General features: G+C 37.3%; 5 protein-coding genes, 1 long non-coding RNA gene and 2 other non-coding genes across 12 annotated transcripts; 4 read left to right on the top strand and 4 right to left on the bottom strand.

Moving 5' to 3' along the window:
* Positions 1–804: 804 nt before the first annotated feature.
* LOC141825677 (SNF1-related protein kinase regulatory subunit beta-1-like) lies at positions 805–3691 on the bottom strand. 3 transcript variants are annotated; one of them, XM_074713062.1, is made up of 5 exons: positions 3564–3691; positions 3248–3485; positions 1929–2110; positions 1672–1834; positions 805–1601 (listed from the first exon to the last, which is right to left on the bottom strand). In XM_074713062.1, the coding sequence occupies exons 2-5, from the start codon at positions 3419–3421 to the stop codon at positions 1281–1283; spliced, it is 840 nt and encodes a 279-aa protein (XP_074569163.1). In that variant the 5' UTR covers positions 3422–3485; positions 3564–3691; the 3' UTR covers positions 805–1280. The 3 variants fall into 3 exon arrangements, with proteins under 3 accessions (XP_074569163.1, XP_074569164.1, XP_074569165.1); XM_074713063.1 differs by having other exon boundaries at positions 3248–3497; XM_074713064.1 differs by having other exon boundaries at positions 1929–2135; positions 3248–3497.
* Positions 3692–4513: 822 nt separating this feature from the next.
* On the top strand, positions 4514–5057 carry LOC141824573 (uncharacterized). Its single transcript, XR_012601446.1, has 3 exons — positions 4514–4605; positions 4682–4847; positions 4972–5057. It is a non-coding gene; the product is annotated as an uncharacterized LOC141824573 (long non-coding RNA).
* LOC141825779 (small nucleolar RNA U36a) lies at positions 4855–4940 on the top strand. Its single transcript, XR_012601534.1, has one exon. It is a non-coding gene; the product is annotated as a small nucleolar RNA U36a (small nucleolar RNA).
* Positions 4970–5063, top strand: LOC141825809 (small nucleolar RNA Z223). The gene has a single exon (XR_012601560.1). It is a non-coding gene; the product is annotated as a small nucleolar RNA Z223 (small nucleolar RNA).
* Positions 5064–5294: 231 nt separating this feature from the next.
* On the bottom strand, positions 5295–9450 carry LOC141824572 (digalactosyldiacylglycerol synthase 2, chloroplastic-like). 2 transcript variants are annotated; one of them, XM_074711881.1, is made up of 6 exons: positions 9235–9450; positions 8623–8721; positions 7038–7348; positions 6453–6719; positions 5884–6233; positions 5295–5805 (listed from the first exon to the last, which is right to left on the bottom strand). In XM_074711881.1, exons 3-6 carry the CDS (start codon positions 7317–7319, stop codon positions 5295–5297), a joined length of 1410 nt encoding a protein of 469 aa, XP_074567982.1. In that variant the 5' UTR covers positions 7320–7348; positions 8623–8721; positions 9235–9450. The 2 variants fall into 2 exon arrangements, with proteins under 2 accessions (XP_074567982.1, XP_074567981.1); XM_074711880.1 differs by lacking the exon at positions 8623–8721.
* Positions 9451–11590: 2140 nt separating this feature from the next.
* LOC141822744 (uncharacterized) lies at positions 11591–12231 on the bottom strand. Its single transcript, XM_074710077.1, has one exon. It carries the CDS (start codon positions 12070–12072, stop codon positions 11776–11778), a length of 297 nt encoding a protein of 98 aa, XP_074566178.1. The 5' UTR covers positions 12073–12231; the 3' UTR covers positions 11591–11775.
* A 163-nt stretch (positions 12232–12394) lies between these two features.
* Positions 12395–16079, bottom strand: LOC141822743 (uncharacterized). Its single transcript, XM_074710076.1, has 4 exons — positions 15633–16079; positions 14643–14821; positions 12642–12969; positions 12395–12547 (listed from the first exon to the last, which is right to left on the bottom strand). The coding sequence occupies exons 1-4, from the start codon at positions 16053–16055 to the stop codon at positions 12467–12469; spliced, it is 1011 nt and encodes a 336-aa protein (XP_074566177.1). The 5' UTR covers positions 16056–16079; the 3' UTR covers positions 12395–12466.
* A 347-nt stretch (positions 16080–16426) lies between these two features.
* Positions 16427–24438, top strand: LOC141824579 (serine/threonine-protein kinase ATG1c-like). Of its 2 annotated transcripts, none has more exons than XM_074711886.1 (13): positions 16427–16798; positions 17407–17524; positions 17637–17695; positions 18036–18100; positions 19637–19730; positions 19816–19896; positions 19975–20080; positions 21310–21382; positions 21454–21773; positions 21840–22201; positions 23271–23553; positions 23647–23717; positions 23898–24438. In XM_074711886.1, the coding sequence occupies exons 1-13, from the start codon at positions 16538–16540 to the stop codon at positions 24129–24131; spliced, it is 2127 nt and encodes a 708-aa protein (XP_074567987.1). In that variant the 5' UTR covers positions 16427–16537; the 3' UTR covers positions 24132–24438. The 2 variants fall into 2 exon arrangements, with proteins under 2 accessions (XP_074567987.1, XP_074567988.1); XM_074711887.1 differs by having other exon boundaries at positions 21849–22201.
* The last annotated feature ends 1518 nt before the right edge of the window (positions 24439–25956 follow it).

A 25956-nucleotide genomic window follows, 5' to 3' on the forward strand; every position in this document is an offset into this window, starting at 1 on the left:
TGGTGGGAGAAAAAAAGATAAATTAACTGTAATTGAGGTATTTGGGGTCTGATTCGATCCAGTTTCCGAAAATCACATCTGTGGCACGATTCGGGAAGATCTCCCGTATCCTGCTATCTTTGTTGTTTCCGCGAAATGAAGCGGAAGCCGGCGTCTCTACCGTCCATTGACTGTCTCCATTCGCGACAGCAAACTGCAACGCGTCTGATGCACGTGGGAGTAGCGGTTTGGCCAGAACACGTAACTGAAATGAAGCAAAAGACCACTGATCCACCTTTGGCATTTGAAAATGTTGAATAATAATAATAATAATAATAAGCTGCAAAATCAAATTGGTTGATAAATAATCGAGTGATATATCATTGCATCAAATTTTTTATAAAAAGTTCTTTTATTGAAAACAAATCTTAAAAATCGCCTACTCTCCAAAAAAAAAAATCAATCAATCTGATACTGAATGAATTTGACAAACATAAGAATCAAGAAGGTTCCCAAATTGTCCCCGAGACATGATCCCGCGGTAGGACATCTAGGTTGTCACTCAAGTACTTACGATTCGATCCCCAACTACGACGTATTTGTAAGAATTTTCCTCCAAATGGGAAGCACAACCAAAGACGCAATAGGATGCTAGGCGTCTGAGTACTTTCCAATTTACCCTGATGGCTGATGGAAAAGTGCAATCAAAATCGATCATCCCACAGATAATCAATTGGGCTAATTGAAATTTCTTAAAGAAGGTTCGCAAATTAGCATTAATTACACAAACCTGTTCATCACTTTGCAATCCAACTTTACCAAACATGCAAAAACTGTTAAGCTAAGATCGAAAGTGACCTTAACTAATTTTATAAGCTCAAACACTTGTTTACTTGTTCAGAGGGAAAAAAATTGGTGATACACACTTTCAGTAGTGTAAGCTGAAAATTGCATACAAAGTTATTAGACTAACGTAATTTTTCATGATATTAACACACGCTTACAGAAACAACAAAAAATAAACTAGCGATGAGAAGTTGCGATCTAAAGTAAATATTCTTTACAACACGGAGGAGGGTTGCACTCAAGTCCAAACACCGTTTGAAAGTGGAAAACCCCATGTTTTAAGGTCAGATCAGACCAACCAGTAGATCGATGCTAGATCTGAAACCGAAGACCGAGTTCAGATCTCAGGCTGAACAATTCAAATCAATAGGCATGATCAAGAACTAGCAGGGCCATCAGTTCCACACCAGTTCAGCAAGTTTTCAAAGCACTGCTGAAGAACAAACAGTAATGTTTTACTCTTGCCTTCTCATTGGTTTGTACAGCACCATGGTCACATACTTAGACTGAAACCTGTGGGTGAGACCGACGGCAACCAGCGATTGGGATGCCCGTCCCTTCTCGATGAAGACGTGGTCGAGAACAACGTGCTGTGGTTTCAAAGAAGATTCCTCAGCATCTTGGGAGCCAAGAACTGTGAGTTGAAGCTGGGATGGAAGTGCTGGCGGCTCTTTTGCAAAGTCTTCATCGACAGGTAATGATACCCCATAACTGGAGTTGGGAGATGGTGGAGCCTCAAACTCGGAAACACCTTCGAGAATCTCTGGAACATACTCCTGAAAAAGAAGAGTTTAGCACAGGATCTCCTTACAACTAATGGAGAATATGGAGCTGTTGCATGCTCACAGAGACATCAAGAATGTTCACAGTATGTCCATTCGCATGGAGCATGTGAGGAAGATTAGGAATGAATCTCAATTCACCATCGACAATGAACTTGTAATGATAGACCCCAGAAGGAAGAACCAGTAGTGTGGAATGATCTTTACCACTCAACTGCAATGTTTTCCTGGAATTTATGAAGGATTAGTTCGAGCAACTCGGGCATAAACACAAAAATGAAAAGTTGAGGTCAGTTTCAGTTTTATGACCCAGATTCAAACCTTGAGGTCCAGTTGTCCCATGTTCCTTCAACCAAGACCTCATTCCCTCCGAGGCTCCATGTGATTAGTGTAGGAACACCCTTTTCAGGTGGGGCATCAAGCGTTCCATCAGAGTGATCCATCTGAGTTTGATTGAAAACTGAAGGCCCGTCACCTGCTCTCTGCAATGGAGTTAACGGAATCTGCAACAAAGCTTTGCTTGTCAATCTGCTCCATAAAGCAAAAACAAGATCAGCAATTAACAGTCTGCGCTGACCAATTTTCATTACTCTTTCAATTTGTCATATCAGAAATTAACAGTCCGATAACTGTTCAAACAATCAGAAAATTATGGTCATCCAAAAGAAAAAGGAAGAACAATTAAACATTTTTTAGACCAAAAGGAAGAACAAATTTCTGGAGTGGGGAAAATCTCATCTGCATATTGCTTGGACGTATTTCTATCGACCTGTGCCCTGCACTTTAATGCATGGCCCTCAGGCTCGACCCTCCTAGCCACATGAACTGATTGACTTCTGAGCTAGGTCCCTAACTCATCCAACCTCTCAAACTCATCCAGAAAATTCACTTTAGCAAACACATCTTGAGCGAGGCATCTTCACCCCATAAGAAAAACACCTTCTCGGCACATAAAGCAGCCATCTCTCACCTCAAAACCCACACCTTGGTTGAGGTTTCAGTTTGTCCACTTAAGATAAGGAGAAATACTACCTCTACTAATTCAAATGAAGTGAAAGTGTCATTGTCAGTCCAAAACAAATTGTTACTGGCCTTATATGTAGTGAACTAGCAAGCTGCACTATAGATCTTCCAAGATGCCACAGTTCTTCAAATTTCCTCCAGCTATACGAAGCAGACGCTATAATCTAGGAATAAAAATAGCTGCTCGTACAAGCATTCATGATCTACTATACCAAGATTGCACTAAGAACAGGACTAACACAAACATAAAAGTTACGCGGACGAGTAATCATTGACAAGATTTGAAGCACAAAAACTAGTACTTTGGTTTTATTGATGATTAACTTCATTGTGTATTTGATAAATTGTAGAACACAAAAAATAGCATAATTGTCAAATTTAGCGGCTAAGTTGGTCGACCGTCCTACAAAGCAGTCAACGCGCAACATATGACAACCCTAAGAGTTTTTGCACGGCCAAATTGGACAATGTGTTAAATCAAACATTTCTCCGATAGCAGCATTCACCAATGTCCAACCAAAGAAAGACGCATCCGTCAAAGAACGACAACCCGATCAGCAAAAAGGAAACAAAAAAAAAGGAAAAAGACGAATACAAGTTGATAGGGCGATTCAAACCTGAGGTGCAAACATAAGCGGCGATCGAGGCATCCGCGGGCTCTCCGGCTGCGACAAACCCATCTGATCCATCGGTGTCTGAGGGTCAGAGCCCGTTCCAGAGCCACGATCTTCCGATCCATCGACAGACCCGCAGTTTCCGTTCTCCCCCTCCTTCACGGAAACGTTGCCCATCGCCTACCTCCCCAAACCCACGGATGGCGGAAAACACACCAAACCAGAGAAATCGATTTCCTTCCTGCGTTGCAAACTATATTACACCAAATTTCAAGAGGCGAAAATAATAAAGACAATGGAGAAGCCATCTAGCTCCTACTTGCCACCGGCGGTCTCCCCTTCCGGCGAGAGCTCGTCCTCGGCCGGAGCAAAGGGTTGCCACGAGAATGGGCTGGAGTTGGGCTTATTTACGGCCGATGCCACGGCGAGGCAACCCCACTCCGCGCTCCGCAGGAAGAAGAAAAAAAGACCTCAGATTTTATCGAGACGCCAATAAATAGAGGGTGTGAACGATGACGTGGAAGGGCCCCACGCGGATGAGGCAAGCCATGTACGTGTTTCTGTCGTTTCGAGGAGTACCGCGTAAAGAAAAGACCACACGACCAGCGCTACCATGAAACCTACCCACTCCCCGATTGGTCCAAACTGGGACGACAAACGTGGGGACAGCTGGTACGAGCAATGCGCACATATACCGTGGTCTGAGGAGTCACACTGTGGGTCGAACGTTTATCTGTCGACATTTTTATTTCCCGACGTGCCCTTCAAGTTTAAGGGGGACAAGCGATAATTTGTTAAAGGGCCACCAAGCGAGCAGTTGGATAAGAACGAGTGGGTCATCCTTATCCACATTTCTATCTCCACGTCATTTCATAGATGGGTTTCTCGCATGTGCTCTCTATAAATATAGTCGTCGGAAAAACGTCGATAGGTAGGTAGGTAGGTGGGTGGGTAGATGTTTGGGTACGGTTGTTTAGGCGTTAGCGGAAATGTCATTGAAAAATTAAAAGAAATTTATTTTGTATTTTAAATATATATATATATATATTTAATAAAAAGATAGTGTGTCTTTATTTTTGTGGATTTTGCCAAATTATATATCAAATGTTTGAGTATATCTTAATTTGGTAAATACATCGAGTAATTAATTATGTACGATTAGACCGGGTCTAACTCGGACTGCGGCTGGGCCGCTCGCTCTTTGCAAGCCTTGTTGTCCAACAGCGTCGCCGTTTCGAGATTAGGGTTTGGGAGCTGGCTCCGAATCGCATCCTTCTGTTTGCTATATAGAGATCGCATGGCGTGCTCCAAACTAGTTTTCCCCTTGCCAGGGGCGTTGGTGGATTTGCAGCCTCGATCTGGTATTCTTCTCTGGTGCGTTTCGAGTTGTTTCGTCTATTTCGCTTTATGAACAATCTCGTCTCTCCTCGCCTTCAGATCTTTGGGGATTTTCTTTTTTGCCCAGAGAGCTCAGCCATGGAGGCACAGATTTACTCTTAACGTGGAGGCTGTTCTTCTACGAATCTGTCTCTAAAAACTCTCGCTACATCTCTTCCACAATTTTTATCTTTTGATCTCGTTCACAGAATGAAGTGTCTTCGATGTGAGTTGGGCGATGATTATAACTTACCCGCGCTTCTGATATTAAATCATGAAGCATACGGGCAAAAATGGTTGAATTTCTTGATATGAGCCCGCCGTTGTTTATTATTTTTTTTTGCTTTCAGTTGGCGATGATGACTAACATTACAGTTTCAAATAGCCAGTTCTGCTTCAGAAAAGTAATGATCGATGAAACTGTTCAAAACCTGAGCCTTTTCTGTTGTTTTCTTCTTTCGTTTCTAAACCTCGTGCTGTTCTCTCTGCTTTTTCATGATATTCGTCTAATTACTTTGATTTTGTTCTTGCAATTTGTGTTCTCTGATCTGTCTACGAGTTAAGACAAGCACGGGATCGGATGAACTCGGAGATTAGCAGCAGACACAATTCCATTGAGAAAAATAAGGTTGATATCAACAGCCCATCGAAAGACAGTAATTAGTAGTGTGCATCAGCGTTTGCGCTTTTTCTTCTCAGGCAGAACCAAGCCAAGCTCCCTGCATTGCTGATCATCAGGTTTCAGGGTCTTTGGTATCGCACCAAATGCCCGCCGTGCCACCTCAATTCCAGACATTTTTTGATGTATGTATGCAGAGGCATTTTCCATGTTCCTCTTCAGTTTCTGGGGCTTCAGAGAAGATGAAAACGAACGTTTAGGGGTAGGAGTTCTCGCTGGATCAATCTGGTCCAACTCTGCAGCAGCTAGAAATCTCTGCGTGGCTGCTTCCCAAGATAACTCATGCCTCTGTTCATCTGATAAAGGAGAAGGCTCTTCTGCTAATGCTTTGAGAGTTAGCTGGACAAATTCCACACCATCATTGTAAATGTAGCAATTAGGAAACTGCTTGAAGAAATCATTTGAAGGGTGGTTGGCACAAACAACAATCTTTCCCATCGCAAGTGCCTCTGCTGTGGTGGTGCAAACCACATCTGTGGTACTAGGATTAATAAACACCTTATAACTGTCCAAAGAGAAACCAAAAAACAACATTGTTACTAGTAGTAACGATGCAAATACTCTAATCTAACTTCCAACTTACTCATGGAATGTAGGGTCTGCATGATCACGTCCTGGGTTAACTGTTACTGCCAAACTTAAATTTTTAGCAGCTTGCTGAACTTCCTCAGAATCTTCTCCGCTGCCATATAAATCGACTTGAATGCCAGAAAGGTTCTTTTGGTACCTTGTCAGTAAATTAAGAAGCTCTTTGTAGCCTTTACTCCACACCATCTTTCCTATGTAATAGGCACCCTTGGTGAAGGCTAGCTCACCTCTTTGTAACTGTGCACACTTTGCTTTGCCTATCTCAAGAAACTTTGGGTTGACACCATGGACATTGCAGACTATGGACCGTGGGTAATCTTGGGTAGCAGCTGACAATCGGATAACCTGTAATTTGATTGAGTCATGTTAATAAAGAAACAAAGTAAAAGAGCAATTTGCATACCTTTTCAAATTATGGACTAATCATCACTATCATATGTCCTACCTGTTTGGGTTTGCTAGCTACATGAATTTTCTGTCGTAACTACTTGAGTTTGGCTGTGGCAGTAGAAGAAGCAACACTAAAAAAGAAAAAAAAAAAATCATATTTATCCATAAAATTACCCTGTGGCAGTAGATACGAGTGACCCAACTGTTAGCATATTTTAAGACCAAGGATAGCAATTGTCCATTCTTCTCGCGCTTGACATACTCCAGATAGTTTGTGTGAATAATACCAATTACTTTACGAAATTTGGATTTCCAGCGACGACCATGGTGGTACCAATTGAGATGCTCAGGCTCCTCAAGTACAGCAACATCTGCTTCCTCGTCAGGAATAGTATTTGTTATATCTCCAACAGGTAAAATGCTCCTTTTATCTCTTGAGAACTATAGGATGGCAACAACAACCTGTGAGTTTCATGAAGTTGATATAGAACTTTAAAATTAAAGAAATATGGTAATAAATGATCCTAAGTTAGCAGGAATGACCAGCTATTATGATACAAATGAAAAGGGGGAAAAGAAAAACATATTCAGTTTTAACTCAGATATATGCATATATTTTTCATGATTTCAAGCACTATCATGTGCATTTAAAGAATGAACAGTCTACATAAAAACACAAAGACGAAATGACACTTAAGGCTTTATATATAGCAACATGATTGACGACCAAATTCAGGAATGCCAATCAAACTGTGTTACCTTTGCTGGGTAGAATTTCAAATTGAACCATGATGGAAAATCAATCCTTGTGTCAATCCAATGACGTATATAGGCTTCATGTTCTTGTGATGAACTGAAGGTGATATTGCTCGGGTAAACTAATTTTTGATCATCGAGAGAAAGCCAAGGGACAACCAATGTAACTTCTCTATCACCATCCTTTGTAAGATAAGCAGCGCGAAATAAAGGATTTACAGCAGTTCCAGTCATCCATGGAAGGCTTGCAGTTGTGAATATTGCAATATGCTGCTTCCTAGACATTATATCATGAATTCATGGGAGAGTGAATCCTGCAATGATTTCCAACACTCAAGTCGTGGAATTATTAAAATTGGAGACCCATAAGATAATTGCTGATCTGAAATAGTTTAAAGAGAGAATGATTAAAATTGTAATAAAATATTAAATATAACCAGATACAAGTACAGGAACCTAAACGAAGTTCTTTAAATTTTCAGATAACAAGAAGAGATAAGTGAGGGCTGGCAAAATGTTCTTTCGGAAAAGAATTGTAGCAAGCTTGATGTTAGTAAAATTACAAGACGGGATGATTAGGATGTTGCCATGTGTCCAAATGTTTATGGCTGATATTTAGTGAGGGTGACATGGATCAATTTGTGTGTTTAGGCAGCAAGAACGAAGAAGTGACACATGTTTGGTCAAGCCAATCAAATGTCAAGGTTCAAGGGATGGACAAGCTGGATCTATCTAAACTCTATGGCAAAGTCAAGCTTTTTGCTTGGATGGGCACTCACTTTGAAGCCCATAAAAGGGGGTCAAGTGTTATGTTGTTGAGGACTTGTCCTCAACCTGCTACACTAAACTTAGAGGTCCAAGGCAATTACAAACAACTTGTCACCCATGCCATTTCAACTTAAGCTTTGCCCATCTCAGTCAAAATCGATCCATCCCAGCCAAGCAACATCTAATTCAACCAAGCTCTGCTGCGCAGTCAAACAAATCCAATTTTCTTTCCCAACTCGACTAGGCAAATCCACCTCAACCTCTCTCCAATAAACTTCCCTCAGTAAGGAGAGACAGTTTAAGTAGTGGCAGACTTCTTTATCTATTGTGATTTTCCATAACGAAACTATTTGTATAAAGAGTTGATAAGTAAAAAAGGTCTGCATGTGTTGTTGTTTAAGTTTGTGCCACTCAACTTTTCCTAAATAGAATCTTTAATAGTCTTCACAATTGATAATCCATAGAACATGAAAGATAAATTAAAGATAGCTCAAAAGACCATGAGAAAGTTTAAGCGTGGTTTGCGATAAATGGAGGTTGAAGGGGATGGAAAATGAAAACAACCCAAAATATCATGCTAGGACTATTCAGTTGAAAGAGTTATGAGCTTGATATGCCAGAAATGTAAATTAGGGTGGAGATAGTGATGGCATAATAAATCAGAATGTTGACAGCATAGGAAAACAGGTGGTATACATAGTTCATAACTAACATGATAAGTGTAACAATTTTAGTAACAAACTAATGCAGATACAAACAAAAGTTTAGCAGTTCAAATCTACAACATAAACTTCAAAGAAGAAATATCACAGACATGTACATCACAAGTAGCAGCCACCAAATCACTCCCTCTAGTTGAAAACTAGATGTATTTTTCAGCTCAAGAATCTATTCTATGCTTCGTCACCATCACGAGATACTGCATAGATTCAAGTTGTAAAAACGGATCAATAAGGAGGGTAGACCTCTCTGCTCTATATTCTATCGATCTCAGATAAGCATAGTGCTAAATATTAGACAATATTGATCAATGCTAATCCTGAGTTCCAGGCGATAAATAATAGTTTAATACTTCTATGAAATACGAAACAGGAGATGCCATCACGACAATTGATATGCTAATATAAGCACTACACGGAAAAAAAAAACCATTTCAAGCCTCTCAACAAATAAAATCAGGCTCGAGGAGAAACAAAATTTCAATTCCAACATCAAACCGCAATACCTTTTCCAGGAATTCCACGGAAAGGATAGATCTAAACACGAAAAAGAAAAAGTTGATTTTATAAGAACGATAACGTGAAGGTAGGAACAGGCTCCAGAAAGATTCTTTTCAGCTAATTCAACATCTCAAGCCAGAAGCAACCAAAACAGAGACAATAGGAAACCAACAAAAAGATTAGGAATTTGGGATAGATGCGGATAACCATACCTCAATCGAACAAACATGAAAGAGAGCAAACGCCTCAATCACTTCTAACCGGCGGAAGGAAAAAGATCGAGAAGGGGAAGAGCGAGGGAAGCGACGCCACCCCGCCTCCGGCCAGCGCGAGGAGCGGAGAAGGAGACGCACCGGTCGGAAACAAGGGCAGAGAGTTTCTGGTTTCGCCTGGATTCTATCCCTTGCACGAATCAAAAGTACATCGAGTTTTTAATTTATACACAAAAATAGTCATGGAACATTTTCATTCTTTTTTCATTTTACGTTTGTCTATTGTTTTATTTTTATTTTTTAATTTAGGTATTCGATTCTAAAAAAAAAACAAAAAAAAAAGTAAAATTCACCATCTCAATAACTTCACACGCCAAAAAATTACAAGCTATAGCCATCACTAGAAAAGGATAGTATTATCTCGATTTTGTCGAAATTAAATTCTTATCTACTTAACAAATTTGTTTGATCATAACTAACTCAAAATTATTCAATTCTTAATCATAAAAATGGAGAATAATTTTTTCATAGATATGAAATAAATCGAAAAGTCATGAATTTAATGATAATTCAACATCGTAAATTTTTTTCAAACTCTCAAATGCACCCTCAATGAGAATTGAATTTTATGATCTAACTAATCATAATTCATAAAGGTTATCAATTCAGTCCACATAAAATTTTTTTATTGATCAATCAAAATAAATTGAAAAGTATGGATGCATGATGAATAATCCTATATCATAAGTTTTTTTTCAAGAAATTTAAATCCTCCTTATTATTTTACTTGGGCCAGTTAACTCATGATCTTACAATGCTCATAATTTCTAATTTTTCATCATTTGACCCCAATTTATCCTGAATTCATTATTAAAAAAACCTTTTTAGTATAGAATTAATTATAATTAGGTGTTGGCGTTGCTTTTTCTCTAAATCTTATACTTTTCAAATTATTAATTTAGAATTTAAATTGAATCATATTTTAATTTTATAAAAATTTTATGAATCAAAAAGTTCATTGATTATGATATATAGTAAATAAATTACATATATGATATTTTGAATCTAATATTAAATTTTCATGCATGTTTGATTTTTACAAAAAAAGGTTTGAAATACATTTAAATTACTCAATAATATTCAAAATTTTATTTTTGTGGTGACTGTGAAATAATCTACTTAAAAGTTAAAATGTTATTTTAAAAGAGCGAGAAATAATACTGCGGATGAAAACTTACGTTAGAAAAATCTTAAAATTTATATATATTTTTAAAAAAAAACTCTATGGATGTATTTATTTTATTAATTTAAATAGAGCAATTTTTTAAAAGTAAGTCACCGTAATTAATGTGTATTAAATTTTAAATTACTACTTAATTTAATTTTATCTCTGTAAAAAAGTATTTTTACATAAATATTAAAAATTTCATAAATAATTAAGATTTTTTTCTTAAAAATATAAATAATCATTTTATGACACGAAAATTTTAATTATCTAAACCATACCAGAAGTAGTCTTAGAATACTAAGTATATTGTGACCTTAAACGTATCGAAAGATCATCGTAGAGGAGATGTGATTTGCAGAGTACCTACAGAGGCTAGGACATTGGATATTAGAAAATTCAAATAAATAGTTTAAAATATGGAGGTTTAAAATATGGAGGTTAAAGGAATCGTAATCGTGAAATTGTCTATTTAAAAAAAACATTAGATTTACAAATAGTCAAAACTTTTATAATCATCTTAGATTCAAATTGGTTACAATTTAAAAAGGGTAACAAGTCACAAAACATCTTTTTTATTAAAATCATTAAAAAAAACATCCCTTTTCTATTTATTATCAAAAACAGCATCACATTCTACCTGAATCTATTTTTATTTTCAAAAATACTCTTATTTTATTATAATAACAACACTCCAATTTATATCTTTAATTCAACATTATATCATAGTTGTAATATGCACAAAATCATAATTATTACAATTATATAATAACTATTACATTATAATTATTACAATTACGACAACTACATCGGAATAAACGATATTTTTAAGAATAAAAAGAATACTATTTTGATAATAAATGAAAAAAATATCCTTTTGAAGATTCTAATAAAAGAGGGGGCGGTCAGTTGATTTTTACTCAATTAAAAAAGAGTAATAAAATCAATGAAATATGAATTTTAAATACCTTAGAAAAAGAAAATTCCTTTTTTTAATTCTTTGAAATTCCAAGGCATTGAGGTAAAAATGAAAATTTCGACAAAACATTTGCTAATTGTCGCCGGCAATAACCCAAGAAGAAATTAATTTAGGGCAATTAAGACGCGATTAGAAATATATGATAACCGAAATAACCCAAGAAGAAATTAATTTAGGGCAATTAAAACGCGATTAGAAATATATGATAATTAACCTTTTCGAGTTGGAATCACAAGTAACATAAGATATATAAAAGAGGAGAAGGAGGAGGAGAATGCAGTAGCAGAAGCAGGGACACTATGGACTTGCAAATGGGAGGAAATTAATTAATAGATAATCAGTTCTTAGCAAACAGACCTCCGAAGCCTCCGAACTTCTTCTTGGGCACCGCGACGGAGGTGGTGCCGGAGGATTTCCTGGAGCCGGTGGCGGTGGTGGAGGTCGCCTTCTCCGCGACCTTCTTGAGGATGGGGTCCGTCTCCAGCAGCTGGTCCTCCTTCTGAAGTCCGCCCAGGATCCAGTCCAGCAGCCCTTTCTCCTCGCCGCCGCCGCTCCTCGCGCCCTTGGCCGCCGCCGTCGCCGCGAACATTCGCGCGCCGCCGGCTCCGGCCAACGCCATGCTCAGGGATGCCATCTCGCTTAGCTCTGTGCGGCTGCAGGCGGATGGTCGCGTGGCGAGAAACTTGCGGGGCTACGTATATACGTGCGTATGCGACGGGGGTGGAGAAGGGCTAACGCAGTCCACACGTTCGCCATCGTCGGGTGCTTGGAGCACGCGGTGGGAGAGCGTCGCAGTGCTCTCCACAAGCCTCTTATCCGGACCAAACATCCAAACCGGACCGGACCGGCGCATTCAACCAATCGGATCCACAACCACATGATCCATCGGGTGTCAGAACTACGGACAACCCGATCCGTTTAACACCTATATATGTCAGTGTGCAGATCTATTTGCATTGTTGGAAAAATATAATAAATCTTTGCCGATTAATAGTAATGTTTAATGTTCAAAGGAATAGCATTCCATCTCATGAGGCTTCTAAAACGATTTGATCGACCTCCAATTCCACAGTGGTGGCTGTGCCAAACAACTGCAAGCTCACAGAAACCTGCGTGGAAGAATTAAGAACATACAAATCAATTGGTAAAAGTAGAAGTTCTTGAATCAAGAAGCATAAATCCTAAAATCATCACACCATGTACCTTTCCAGTTTGATGATTCAGCTCCTTGATGCAGCCAGTGAATTCAGATAAAGGTCCAGACAGAATGCGAACAGTTGCACCAGGAGAAAGAGATCCGTGACCCTCTGAACCCACCGGGCTGTTATCGAAGTTCTCTTCGACTTTCTTCGTCTCGTTAAGCTTAGTGTTCGCATCAGATTCTGTATTACCTCCAGAATCATTGTCTACGGTAAGATCTTGTTCGTCTTTCGATTCTTTATCAGCATTATCCTGTTCCTCTTTAGCTTTTGCAAATATAGCTTCCATTTCCTCTTGTGGAACAGGTTTTGGCTTGTTTATCTGCCGCTTGCTGGAAAAGAAACAATAAAGAACATGAAAAATAATCTATATAATGAAGCAGGTTAGGAGTATATCAGGTAGAAGAAATATCATTTCCTTTGTGATCTACCAGGCAACTTTCAGTACTTATAGAAGTTATAAGCTACATATCTATATATTTTAAGAAGCTCCATAAAGATAGAGAGTAACTTGCTTTCTGGTTTCTAACTATAGGCAACGGAGTAGCTCGAAACTTTCTAAGAATCCAGTTTTCACAACTACTAACATTGAAGTAACTGAAATGGAATCAGTTACCTTGCAACTTCCAGACACATGGAAGTTATGAGCTAGAATATACATGCCCATATCTTATAGGAAGATCCATAAAAGTTAGAATGACAATAATTTTCTTTCTCGATTGTCCTTACTGCAATTCAAAAGATAATATGCTATAAAGAGGAAACAAAGGACTCTCGTAATCTGATTAAGGTTCTTATTATAATATGTTTTCTTTCTATTAGCTCTATTTTCTAACCAAATAAAATGAACAAAATTCCACATCTATTATAGGTGAATAAGATAACATCTAGAGAGGTGATCTAAAGCTGGTTGGAAAAGACAAGAAGAAAACAGAGACTAGAAGAACAGAAAAAAGTTGGGAGAAGTGGGAAGAAGGGGATTAGTAGAGTAGAGAAAGAAGGCTAGAGTTTTCCATTTAGATACAATTGCTTACTAAATGGTACCAAAGGACCCCCTTTACATAATTACATATAAACTAAAGTCTAGTCTCAAGAATTGCACAAAATATAATTAAATCTACCTGCATACATAACTTAAACAGGACATGCCATCAACTGAAGCTTAATTTGGTTGATTATTCAATGAAACAAAAATTCACACACATCCCTCGACTTCGTGATCAGTACAAAGTTATCAAAATCTTGGCTTGATTATGCAATCTTATGCTCATACCAAACAAGCTATTTACATATCTCAATCTCTCACCATACAGATAAAAAAAGCTAAGGCATAGGCAGAGAGCATGGATAAATGAATATAGAAAGGTAGTCATGTTTAATATTTGGTTGTTACCATATACCAGCATTGATTAGGTGCAACCTTATACCCAGTCAGTGTACTGTTTAAATATGTTAAATTGTAGAAAATCTTGCTAGTTCAGTTTAGAAGCATAAAATGACAAAACATTCGTGAAAAAAGGAAAAAAGACTAAATTTTGTCCACTGGCCCACACATGAAAGAAATGTTTGCTATTTTATATTCATAAAACACATAAGAGAAAAATGGTAGTGTCCAGTTTCACATTATTAAAGAGGCATGATTATAGCTGTTAGCACAAAGGGTAGCTTAGAGAAATTTAACCTGGAACCTAGTATCTTTTTGAGAGCTGAAGCACTGATTGTGGTTAAATACTCCATTGAGTACACGCAAGAAACTAACACGTAGTATAGGCGGCATTATGTGAACTGATTTAACTAAACTTGGATGTCATGATCAATTGAGCATGTTTTCAGCATAAATATTATCCATAAATATAATCTTACCAGCATATAGTGCCGTAATTGCGGTACAAAACCTCCAACAGGAATCCAGTTACAATTTCCTACTACTAATGATAGAAATAAAAGAGAGAGAAAAAAAAGAGACTATTTAAAAACACTTCTTGGTGAATAAAATACCACTTACGTGTTTCCAACTTTGGATCCCACAAAGCCTCCAACACCATCAACTTCTCTAACGAAGTCATGGATCTCCTTGTTCAAAATACAATTCAGGAAGACACAACCAGGGAAAAGGGGTTTGAGTTTCACAGATTCAGATCTAATTTTACTTTTCCTTTTCAGTCGGACAGCTGGAAAATAAACCTGCAGTTTCAATGTTTGCATGCCAAGTCAAAGTACCTCCATCTAATTTTCTGCAATGACTGAATCAGCATAAAACAAGCATCAAAAAGACCAAAGAAGAATAATTTAGTGGATACAAATGGTAGTTTAACACTGACCTGCAACATAATCATCTAAAACCTGACATTCATAACAGTGTATAATTCCACACGAATAGAAAGATGCCTACATTATTTAACTTAGACATACATTGAGCAACCAAAATAGTTAAATCCATATTGTTCTATGAAGGTTGATCCAAGTTGTTAGTGTCAAGAGATATGTATGCCAAACATGTTGAGATCATAAGTGCCTCTTACATCACCAGATAGGGATTGGAGACAGCTCTAGCACTTCTTGTTACATCACGGCACATCAAAATACATATTTTAGAACCAAAATGCAGTGGAAATTCCATATATATTTTTGTTAGATTATGGTAGAATCCCTTCTCTTTCGTTGAAACCATGGGTTTGTTCGAATTCATTATTGCGTTTTCTAGTTTTCCAACACCCTCCTTCACATTTGATTTCATCATATAAGGGATTACAAAGAGGTATCAAGTGGAACCAAGAAGATTAGAAGAGAACAGTAGGCGTTCAGAAACTTTTTACATGCCAAACAAACTGAAATGAACTCATTGTTCGATTAAAATAACATCGCTAGTCTATAGACAGAAAATATACCCGGAATCCTTTATTCTGTTATTTGAATCAGCAGATAATTGCACTCTTCTCATCGATTGAATAGCATAAGATACGTTAATCAAAACCAAGGAATGAGAAACGGAGACCTTGAACTCCAACGAGGGGTAGCTCCTGGCGAGCCGGAGCGCGAGGCGATCAGCGGTCTCGTGCCCATTGACGCGAGCGACACGAACCACCCACCACTGGGGGCCGAGGCGGGCGAGGTGGTCGAGGTTGAGCTCCTCAGTCCAGGAGGCAGGTTTCCGCTTGTTTTTGGATCTGTGTATAAGCCGCTCCTCCACCTCCTCCCTCCAGCCGACGCCGCCTGCCCTGCTCTCCCTCTTTTCGTTCTTCAGCTGCCGCCTCTCCCGAGCGGTCAGCTCCCGGCCGCCGGAGGCCGAGGCCGACGAGACTACGACCGGTTTCTGCGCGGCGAGATCACAGCGAGAAAATTTGGCGGTTGGGGACGGAAGGACAAATGGCGGAGGATAGGCGACGCTCGGAAGCAGCAGGCGCACGCCCCCAATCATATCCTCTTCGTCCTCGAAATAGAAATCGAATGGGCCGGGTTGGGTCTCACCGGCTACCCTTTTGTTTCCCTTTTTAGAAAATTATCAAAAAGCTTCCAAAGTTTTGCAGTTCTTTCATAACGCCCTCTAAAATTTCGTTAATTTGCTATATCTATCTATTTATATTCTTTTAAATTACAGTTAATAATATTTATTATAAATATTAACTTTAAAGTCAATAATAAAAGTTTTTTTATTTAATTTAATGAGTTATTAAAATTTACTCATTTAATTTGAAATCGCTATAAAAACTGAGGATCAACCTGCAATTTGATCAAATTGAGAAACCTTTTCTCATCTGACCTCAACTTGAACGCGGCGGTTCGGGATCCCTCTGCTTCGACGCGATACTTTCTCGATTCCTTATCCTTGAGGGCGCAGATACGATTAACCAGGGAGAGGGCGAAAATTCCTTGCCTTCTTCTCCCAGGGTTCGTCCCGCGATGGGCAGCACCAGCCAAGGCCGCGGCGTCCCGAGATTCGGCCGCGTCGTCGGCGACTACATGATCGGGCAGCAGATCGGGGCGGGCGCCTTCTCCACCGTTTGGCGAGCGCGGCACCGAGTGCGGGGGATGGAGGTGGCCGTCAAAGAGATTGCCATGGATCGTCTCTCCAAGAAGCTGCAGGAAAACCTCCTCTCCGAGGTCTCTATCCTCCGGCGGATCAACCACCCCAACATCATCGCCCTCTATGACTTCATCCAGGTCTCTCTCTCTCTCTCATATTTTCTCTTTCTCTCCTCCTCTGGATTTCTTTTCCTCGCTTTCGTACTCGTCACGGATGTTGCGTGCTGGAATTGAGTAATTGGAACCCAGGAATTGCGGTTGCTTGGAGTTGTTCTACAGTTTGTTTTTTCTTTACCTGCTGATATGAACTTAAATTCTCAGAATTGAGCGTCCTGTTGTAAACAACCTTCTAGAGTGAATTATGACGCATTCTGTTACATTTGAGTTAAGTGCATTCCCTCACCTCATTCTTAAATCTTCAGTTTGATCGTGAGGCATATATTAAGTTTGAGTTCAAAACAATCAGTTCCTTGCCGCTTTTGAGTTCAAAAGCGTTTTGCTAGCATGACAGCAGACGTTGATCATATGACTTATTGAAGGTCAACTACAGGAGGCTAGACAGAATCCATATGCGCTCTTACACGAAAGAGAAGCTCTTCAACTAAAATTTACCACACCTAGCGTAATGGAAAGAATAATTTTAGATGACCAGTGCAGGATTGTTAAAAACATAGGCATTTAATATTCAGTTGCTGAGTTTGCTTATACATTTAAGATTCATGCTTCGTGCATATCATTTATATCAGACACCTGGAAGGATCTATCTTGTATTGGAGTACTGCAAAGGTGGTGATTTATCCGTATTCATTCAGAACCATGGGAGAATTCCAGAAAATATTGCAAAGCATTTTATGAAACAGCTAGGTATCAATAATTTGTCTATTGGAAATACAGTATGAAATGTTTTATATTCTCCCTTGCAATATTCTTATGGAATTTCTGTAAGAGTGATGAAATTCTTTTTTTCTTTATACAGCTTCGGGTTTGCAGGTGCTACGTGATAACAATGTCATCCATCGGGACTTAAAGCCGCAGGTTTTTTTTCCTTGTCATACTTTCTTTCTATATGGCAACTTTTTTGCGTTATGTTAAACCTGATAAATATAATCATTGTATATCATTATGGTAGGTTGTAGCTATGATTTCGTTGTTTTGCAGATAATGAAGGTCCATTTGAGAACTTTTGCTTACATTATGTTATTTGTTGGAAACTTGATCATGGAGACATTCTCTTTAGCTTATATAATTTTGTTTTTAATGATTTCAGGCAGTCTCAAAATTTGATATTGCTTTGCATAGTTAAAATAATTATAAATTTGTTAGTAAAATAACCTGATCTGATTACTTTTTTAATAGTTTCCTCCTATTTTGTTAGAATCTTCTCCTCTCAACATATGAAGAAAATTCTGTCTTGAAAATAGCTGACTTTGGCTTTGCACGGTGAGTTTTCTACATCTGATGATCAAATGATTTCTGTTCTATATTAATATTTATTTATTCTTAAAAAGAATGATTTCTAGATGTAGTCTAATGCCTCGTTATAGTAACAACATATTCTTGTGTTGCAAGTACTGAATAGATATTATATTTGTATATTGTTGTTGGATAATTAGCCATCTAGTATGGTATATTAACTGTACTTGTAAATCTTTCTTCCTAGGATATTTATCTCTGATTGCTTGGTTATGTTGTTAACTTCCTCAGCATGTTATCCATGGATCTTTGGTCTTTACAGTAGTGAACGTGTCCTTTTCTATTGATTGAATTTTGTGTTGATTTTTTAGTTTATCCTGCAGTTGTGTTTGCAAAATGTGTTAATCTAGGTTCTTTGTTCTATATGCTCTGACCAAGACTATCTTTCTCCAAGGATTTTCTCAGTTTTCCTGCAAATGGTTGTTTCTCACAGTGAAAATATCTGGTGTTTGGTATCAATATTCAATACCATATCATTCATACCCTGAAAGAGACTATACCAAACTTACTCTTTGTTTCACTTAGTTAACTATGAAATTAATTGTGCCATTCTCCAGCTGACATTGACATGTAAGAATTTATAGGTTTTTTTATCTGATAGTGGAGCACCTCTGCTAGATGCCTTATTTCTCTAAGTTTGTGTCAACTATGCTGCTCATACACCTATATATTTTGCCTCATGAAGCCGTGATTGTCCCAATTTTTATCCCTCAATGGAAATAAGGTTAAGATTCAATGTAATAAGTTTTAGAAAACTTTAATGTTGGATGTCTAATGCAACCTTCAGTTGTTTCTGTTCGTGCTTGGCACTGGCATTGTCAGTTTTATTGAAACCTTGCTTCTATCAAGCGCCCTTTTTTAGAGTGGCAGCTTTCCTTCAAGGAAGTGAATGAAAGAGTATATATAGAATGTTTAAAGAAAAGGATAGTGAGGTAGAAGATGGGAGCAAAAAACTATAGTAATTCTTAAAGAGAAATTTTATTATGTTAATAATTTATCTATGTCTTGTGATCACATTTGTGTATAGACTCTTGAGCCCTTCTTTAATACAACCTCCTTGGAGTTGTCTGTCTTAATGAGATTATGTTGGATTTGCCGAGTTTGAAAATTGATCAGCTTCTTATTTGTCATTTGGGCTTCATCCTTCTAGAGATATGAAAAGGAACCTAACCTGCATAAAATTTTCATTAGTTATTCATTGTACTTATTATTATTTTAATTTCCTCTGAAAATTTATGATTTTGATATGAAATATTTTTCACTTTCTTTTTTCCCCCTAACTCCTAGTAGCTTAGAGTCGATATTTCTGCATTTAACATTTCCAGCATTTCAAATACGCAATGACATGTGTGGAATCTTGATCTGAAAATTACTGTAGGAATAGTCTTTTTCAGATTTCAGTTTATTGTTGGATTTTGTTGAGGAAAATATAGATCAAATTCATTTGATCACTATTTGTGATATGGTGCTTGTTTCTAACTTTCTTCTTAACTCATTTGGTAGATCTCTAGCACCTCGTGGCCTTGCTGAGACTCTTTGCGGTTCGCCTCTTTACATGGCTCCAGAAGTAATGCAGTTTCAGAAGTATGATGCAAAGGTTTGAGTTAACAAGGCTTATCACATTATAATTACCATGCATATTTGGAGCAATCTTGTATGATGTCATTCTACTTAACTAATAGGCAGATCTTTGGAGCATTGGCATTATTCTCTACCAACTTGTGACTGGAAGAACACCTTTTACTGGGAATAGTCAAATACAGGTAGGCCTATACATTTCTTCTGGTGCTTTTATATGCAAGAAATTGGCTTCTTCAATGACAAAAGCCTTTCTTATACAGTTGCTTCAGAATATACTCAAAACAAATGAGTTCCGTTTCCCTTTGGATTGTAATTTGAGTTATGAATGTGTTGATTTGTGCCAAAAATTGTTGCGCCGAAATGCGGGTATGTTCTGCTTGTTTTCATTTCATAAATTACTTGTCCACACATTTTTGTACCCTAAAGATAGGTCAAAATCCTTGCTTCTATTTCCAAGGGTAAATGTAGAATATTATTTGATGGATGGAAGGACCATATTACTTATTTCTTTAATTTTATGGAATCAAAAAGGAAAGTTCATGAATACTCAAAAATTGAAAAGAATGGAATTTTGTTTCTAAGAAAAACTCTTATCTTGATTGACTTCAATATAACTCACTCCCGGGCTTGTTCATTTGTAATAGTTGATTTTTGTATCTTCTATTCCTTAATTCCTTCCGTATTGCTTTAATGATTGTGCATCTCGTGCAAGTGGCTGCTCAGTGAATTATCTAAGGATGAAATTACTGGTTTGATATGACCAGGCAAGATCGATATCCCTGTCATGTCTTGGCCCTCTGACGGGAGGTGTAATGATAAGAGAGCTAGATCAAGGGCTGGGGCTCTCATAGGGTTTGAATAGGTATCTCATTGAGCTTCCTTGTGCGACATGACTAGTCTTTTAATTTTCATTATTCTCATTCCTCAAATAAGGACTATTAGTGAGCTGGCAAACCAGATTGACTTTCTTTAGTTTACTAGATCAGCGTAAGAAGTCCTTCACTGCTTGCCTGAATCTTGCATTAGCTTCTCTCTTCTTTTAGAACTCACTGACAGTGTTATACAAGACATCATCTTTTAGGTTTTTTTTTTTGTTAATGAATTCAGCTTAATTTTGCTCAGGTTTTCCAATGCTTGAGTCTATTATGAAGTACATTTATAGTATTGGGCAAAAATCATGAAGGCAACACACACCTATTATGAAGTGCATTTTAATGATTGAGTCATCCTATGTTGAATATTTTAAGTTCTGGGGTTTATAGTGTCCTATATATACAATGTAATAGGTGCCTCTTTATTGGAATAGCTGTTAATACACAGCATTATTTTTCCCAATTAATGACCTAATCAAATTTAAATTGGCAACGGATACAAAGTGCCCTTCCTATGTTTGAATCCTCTCAGCATATTGCATAGAGCCTCAAATAAGGATTCAATACAGGTGCAGTTCTTAGGTTACCAAAAGCACAAATCAAGTTCTTAGCTGAATTTTTGGATATTGATCACTTCATCAATTTAACAAGTTGTCATCGTTTTTTTTTGGGTCAGAATCTTGTTATATGGTTCCAGTTTGATAATATGATAGTTCATTCCAGTTGAACGATTGACATTTGAGGAGTTCTTCAATCATCAATTTCTTTCGGAGCAACCAACCATTGACACAGGAAGGTGATAACAGTAGTCATATTCTTCAATGATCACCAAGTGCAATCAGAGAAATTGATATTGTGCATTTGCAGGATTAAATCTGAAATAAGAGATGACATTACACTTGAATGTAGTCAAAAGAGGTTATCAGGAGAAATTTCACATGATGACAGTCTGCCTTTCCCTTTAGATGAGGAAACTAATGTGCAGGAAACAAGCATTCCTGATCCCCAGAACAAGGGTTCAGTGAGACGTACTACTGGGTTTACTGTTGGGTCTGGACATAAAAATCTATCTTGTAGTCCATTAAAAGATGTTGCCGTTCCTTCCAGATGTAGGGGTCAGACACATGATTTTAGCATGTCTCCTCCACGAATTGCTAAAGAACAGAAGCCTTCTAATTACTCCAAAGGTCTTATCTAATTTCACACTTGCTTACTATATAATATTTAGATCTACTGCTAATCTGTCATATTAGATTCTGCAGTTGTGGATTCCTTGGAATTTGTTGATCAGGATTACGTGATTGTTCCTAGACCCCCGTTGGATATGTCACCCTCTTCAGCAACCCCCAGTCCAAGCAATTCACCTCGCAAATCAGAAAGTTCACCAGTTGCATCTTCAAAAGTTAATGGACTTAGTGCACCAGTGCCAATAATTGGTGCAGCAGGTGGTAATAGCCATGCCATTGGAACCCCAGGAAGTGGTTCTGCATCATTAACTTCACAGGGTTCTATGGACATGATTGATGCTATAGAGCAGCCATCAGGTCATTCCATGGTGAGGATTAGATCATTGCAGCAGTTTGCATCTGTCATAACAGACATTGTTAAAGAAAAGGTAAAAATTTTGAAATTGTCAGCTCGTTTTCAGTCTTGTTCAGGAGCACATTCTTTTTGAATGATTAGATTTCTTCAAATTATTCTGAATTTGTCCAAGGAAGGACATTGATTCTTGTCACTGATAGTTATCTTTTTGTTTATGAATGGTTGAATAGAATCTATATTTTAACATGCTGGCTAATATGCGCTGGGTTTATCATGCATCAGTGACAACAAGTTTGGTTAATCTATGGTTACCTTTTTACAATGGTACTGGGTAGTACAAGTCATGCTCTACTATGCCACCCAACCTTGGTTCCCAGCTGGTCCAACTAGTATTAGATAAAATTTTATTTTTATTTAAACTCTTTTATCATACTTAATGAGCCACAGCCTTTAGTTACTGCTGTTAACATGGAACTGAGTTGACAGGGAGTCGAATAGAAACATGTATTCTTTAGTTTAATTCATGGAATAAAATAAAAAGCAATTACCCTAGGATACCCCTAATAATCTTAATTCCTAAAAGAGTTCATGGAGTTATTTTAGTGAAGGCTTCAGATTGCAATTGCCTTGGCTAAAATACCTCCATGGGGAATTGTAATTGCATGGGAATCGGTATTCCAAGTTACTTTTTAACCAAAATACTGATTCCATGGGAAATAACCAAGCACACTAGAACAGTCTTCTTATATTCTGCTCCTCCTATTTTCTACTGAAAATTTGATGATTAGCATTTTTCTACAAAAGAGAGCGAAGTTTACCAAAGAACCACTTTATGAGCAAAAAATCGTGTTCTCTTTCAGTACAAGATACAGCCTTTTTTGGTTTCTTGACTCCCCATTTCACTTTTGCAAAACTGGAACTTGTCTATGGGAATTACTAACTACACTAATCATTGACATGGTTCTCCTGTCTCATTTGATACTCCTGCAATATTGCAACTTTTGCTGTGTTTTTGTTTACCTTCTTCCTTCATCCTAGACTGTTCTGCTGTAATTTTGTTGTTTTCCCCCCTTTTTTTTTACTCAGATGTGTGGATTAACTTGCTATTTTTCTGTTGTGCATTTTGCTGAACCTACCTAAAGATTGCAAATGGTCAACAACATGAAGCATTCTCAGTCCAGCTATTGGTTCTTGCTATCTGGAAGCAAGCACTGCGCATTTGCCATGCAGAGGCTGCATCCACACCAGATGTCAGTCCATTTCAAGAACTAAAAAGCCGAAAGAACTTCATTTCCAACACTGCTGAATATTCGAATTGCATAGACTCTCAAGTGTCAGATTCAGTTTGTTCTGAGATAGAGAGGAATTTCCTCCTTGGTGTCGAGTATGCTGAAGAACTTGCCTCAGACATCAAGCAGAAGACAGGTACAATACTACAATTGAGAAATTTTTTCGTGATTCATATTTAAATGGAAATGTGAAGTGCTGTTTCTGATGCTTAAATTCACGATCACGCAGTCCCTACTGAACTGCCGGATGCAATTGAGATAATATTCCAATCGGCCCTTACATTGGGCAGATATGGTGGTGTAAGTAAAATATCTGATCTATGGTGATCTCTCTAATTACATTGAACTTTTGTCGATATAGTGAAGTTTTAACTTTTTGTGAGGCCTGTTTTCTGAGGACACCTCAATAAAAATTACCGAAGCAGAATCACTTTTATCCTATCTTCTGCCACTAAACCATTGCCCTCTTAAAACGAACAGGTTGATGAGATGATGGGGAACATGGAGAGGGCATCATGCCAGTATTCAAAAGCAGTAAGCTTGTTGTGTTTTCTTCTAGTGGAAGCTCCATCTCTGGCACTCAGCCCATCGTTTTCGCCCACCAATTCAGACCGCTATCGTCTACGTACGTACAGGGATGTGCTCCACCATAGACTAGTCCAGTCCTCGTCCCAAAGGACGAGCTTGAAGGGTGATGATCAGGTAAGTCCTTAAACATCCTAGATCATGTAGTTCCAATTGTTTGGTACTGATTCTTTAGGCTGATTATTGTTCATGGTGAAGTAATAACTAGTAATTATCATGGAATGGAAGGAGTGGTTAACTTGGTGCAGAAACGTAGTCATCCAAATGTTGATAAACCGTATGGGTATGGCTCAGTGAAAGAAAGAAAGCAACTTTGATTGTGCTAGCTAATTAATTAATTAGTTTTCTTGACGCTTCTAGATGGATTTCCGTGTAGACCCCGCATGTCGCTTTTCTTCTGTTATTATAAAATTGTTTTATTCTCACGCCACAGCTGCTTTTGTTGAATAATAAGGCACCACCAGCAATATCCAATTTTTTTTCTAGCATCTGGGCGGATGCACGCCTCTCTCCAGCAATTATCCAATATAGTTTATTTGATAGAGAAATGCCCGTCGATGGAGGATAAATTCTTTTACATAATAATATAAAATTACGAAAATAATAAATTATTTAATAACTAATTTATAAATTGTCTAACAGAAGTTTGTTTTAAGGATATTTTATAAATAAATAAGGGTAAAAATCGATGGGTGTTTTTTTTAAAAAAAAAATTGTTTGAGGGGTGTTTTATTTTGATGTTTATGAAAAGGGTGCATTATTTTCTCATAAAATGACACAATTATCCTTCCATATTATTCTTATTATTATCTTATTTATATTTCTAATCTAAATTTAAATAGATTGAATGTGCTATAGCAGTTATGATTTTATAGTTGTTATAATTAAGTTGTCATATAGTTATAGAAATTATAATTTTGTAGTTATTATATAGTTGTAGGTAGTTACTTTTCATAACTGTTAGTAGTTACGAAATTATAATTGTTACAATATTAAAATAAATCTTTTAAAAAAGATAAAAAATTATTTAGAATCTTTAAAAAAAATTTAAATGATATTTTTTAAATTTAAAATTGGACTATTATGGATTTTATAATTAGTTGTAGATCTTTGAATAAATTTTGATTTAATATAGTATATATCTCGTGATTCAATTCGACTCAAAAATTATAATCTCTCTAAGTTTATCCGTCTGTGATGATCTTTTCTCACGTCCTAAATCCTATACATGTTGTAGCATTTATGATTTTATAGTTGCTACAACGTAGATTTAACCTACTTAACATTCATATTATAGTAATTATAAAATCATAGTTACTACAATTGTATAGTAGTTACGATTTGGTAATTGTTATAATTATATGATAGTTTTGTTATAACAGTTAGGAAATCATAGCTATTACATTTCTTAACTACTATAATTGTATAACAATTATGATTTCGTAATTGCTATAATACGCCTTTAGTTTAATATAAGTGTCAAAAGCGAATACTATATTGAAGGATATTTGTGTCATTTTACAAGAAGTTAGGAGTGTCTTTTTGATTAAAAAAAAATCAAACGGGAGTATTCTTTTAATTTTTACCCAATAAATAAACTTATTCAAAATATGATCGAAATATTTGCATTCTTCTCGCCTAAAAAGTAATCAGCAGTACCATAGCCAGAATATACAGAAGATGATAACTTCGCCCGATCAAAAATATCAAAAGCCAAAAAAATCAAAACAACAACAACAAAATCACAAGTATTTGAAAGGATGGCACTCTACTTTGGCACAAGGCGATTCCCACTCGCTCCGGCATTCCCCTCTCGCCCCGTCGCAGCACCTGCACGCCATTCCCAGCGACTCCAACACACTGATATTCCCTGCAACAATCCAATCCAAATCGATCCAATCAACCACCGATCGAATTAAAGCTAAACAATTAAAAAAAACACAGGCCAATGTGC

This window comes from Curcuma longa, chromosome 3, assembly GCF_044706935.1.
Source record: "Curcuma longa cultivar G26 ecotype Majalengka, Jawa Barat chromosome 3, ITB_CL_G26_1.1, whole genome shotgun sequence".
NCBI classification, from domain to species: domain Eukaryota; kingdom Viridiplantae; phylum Streptophyta; class Magnoliopsida; order Zingiberales; family Zingiberaceae; genus Curcuma; species Curcuma longa.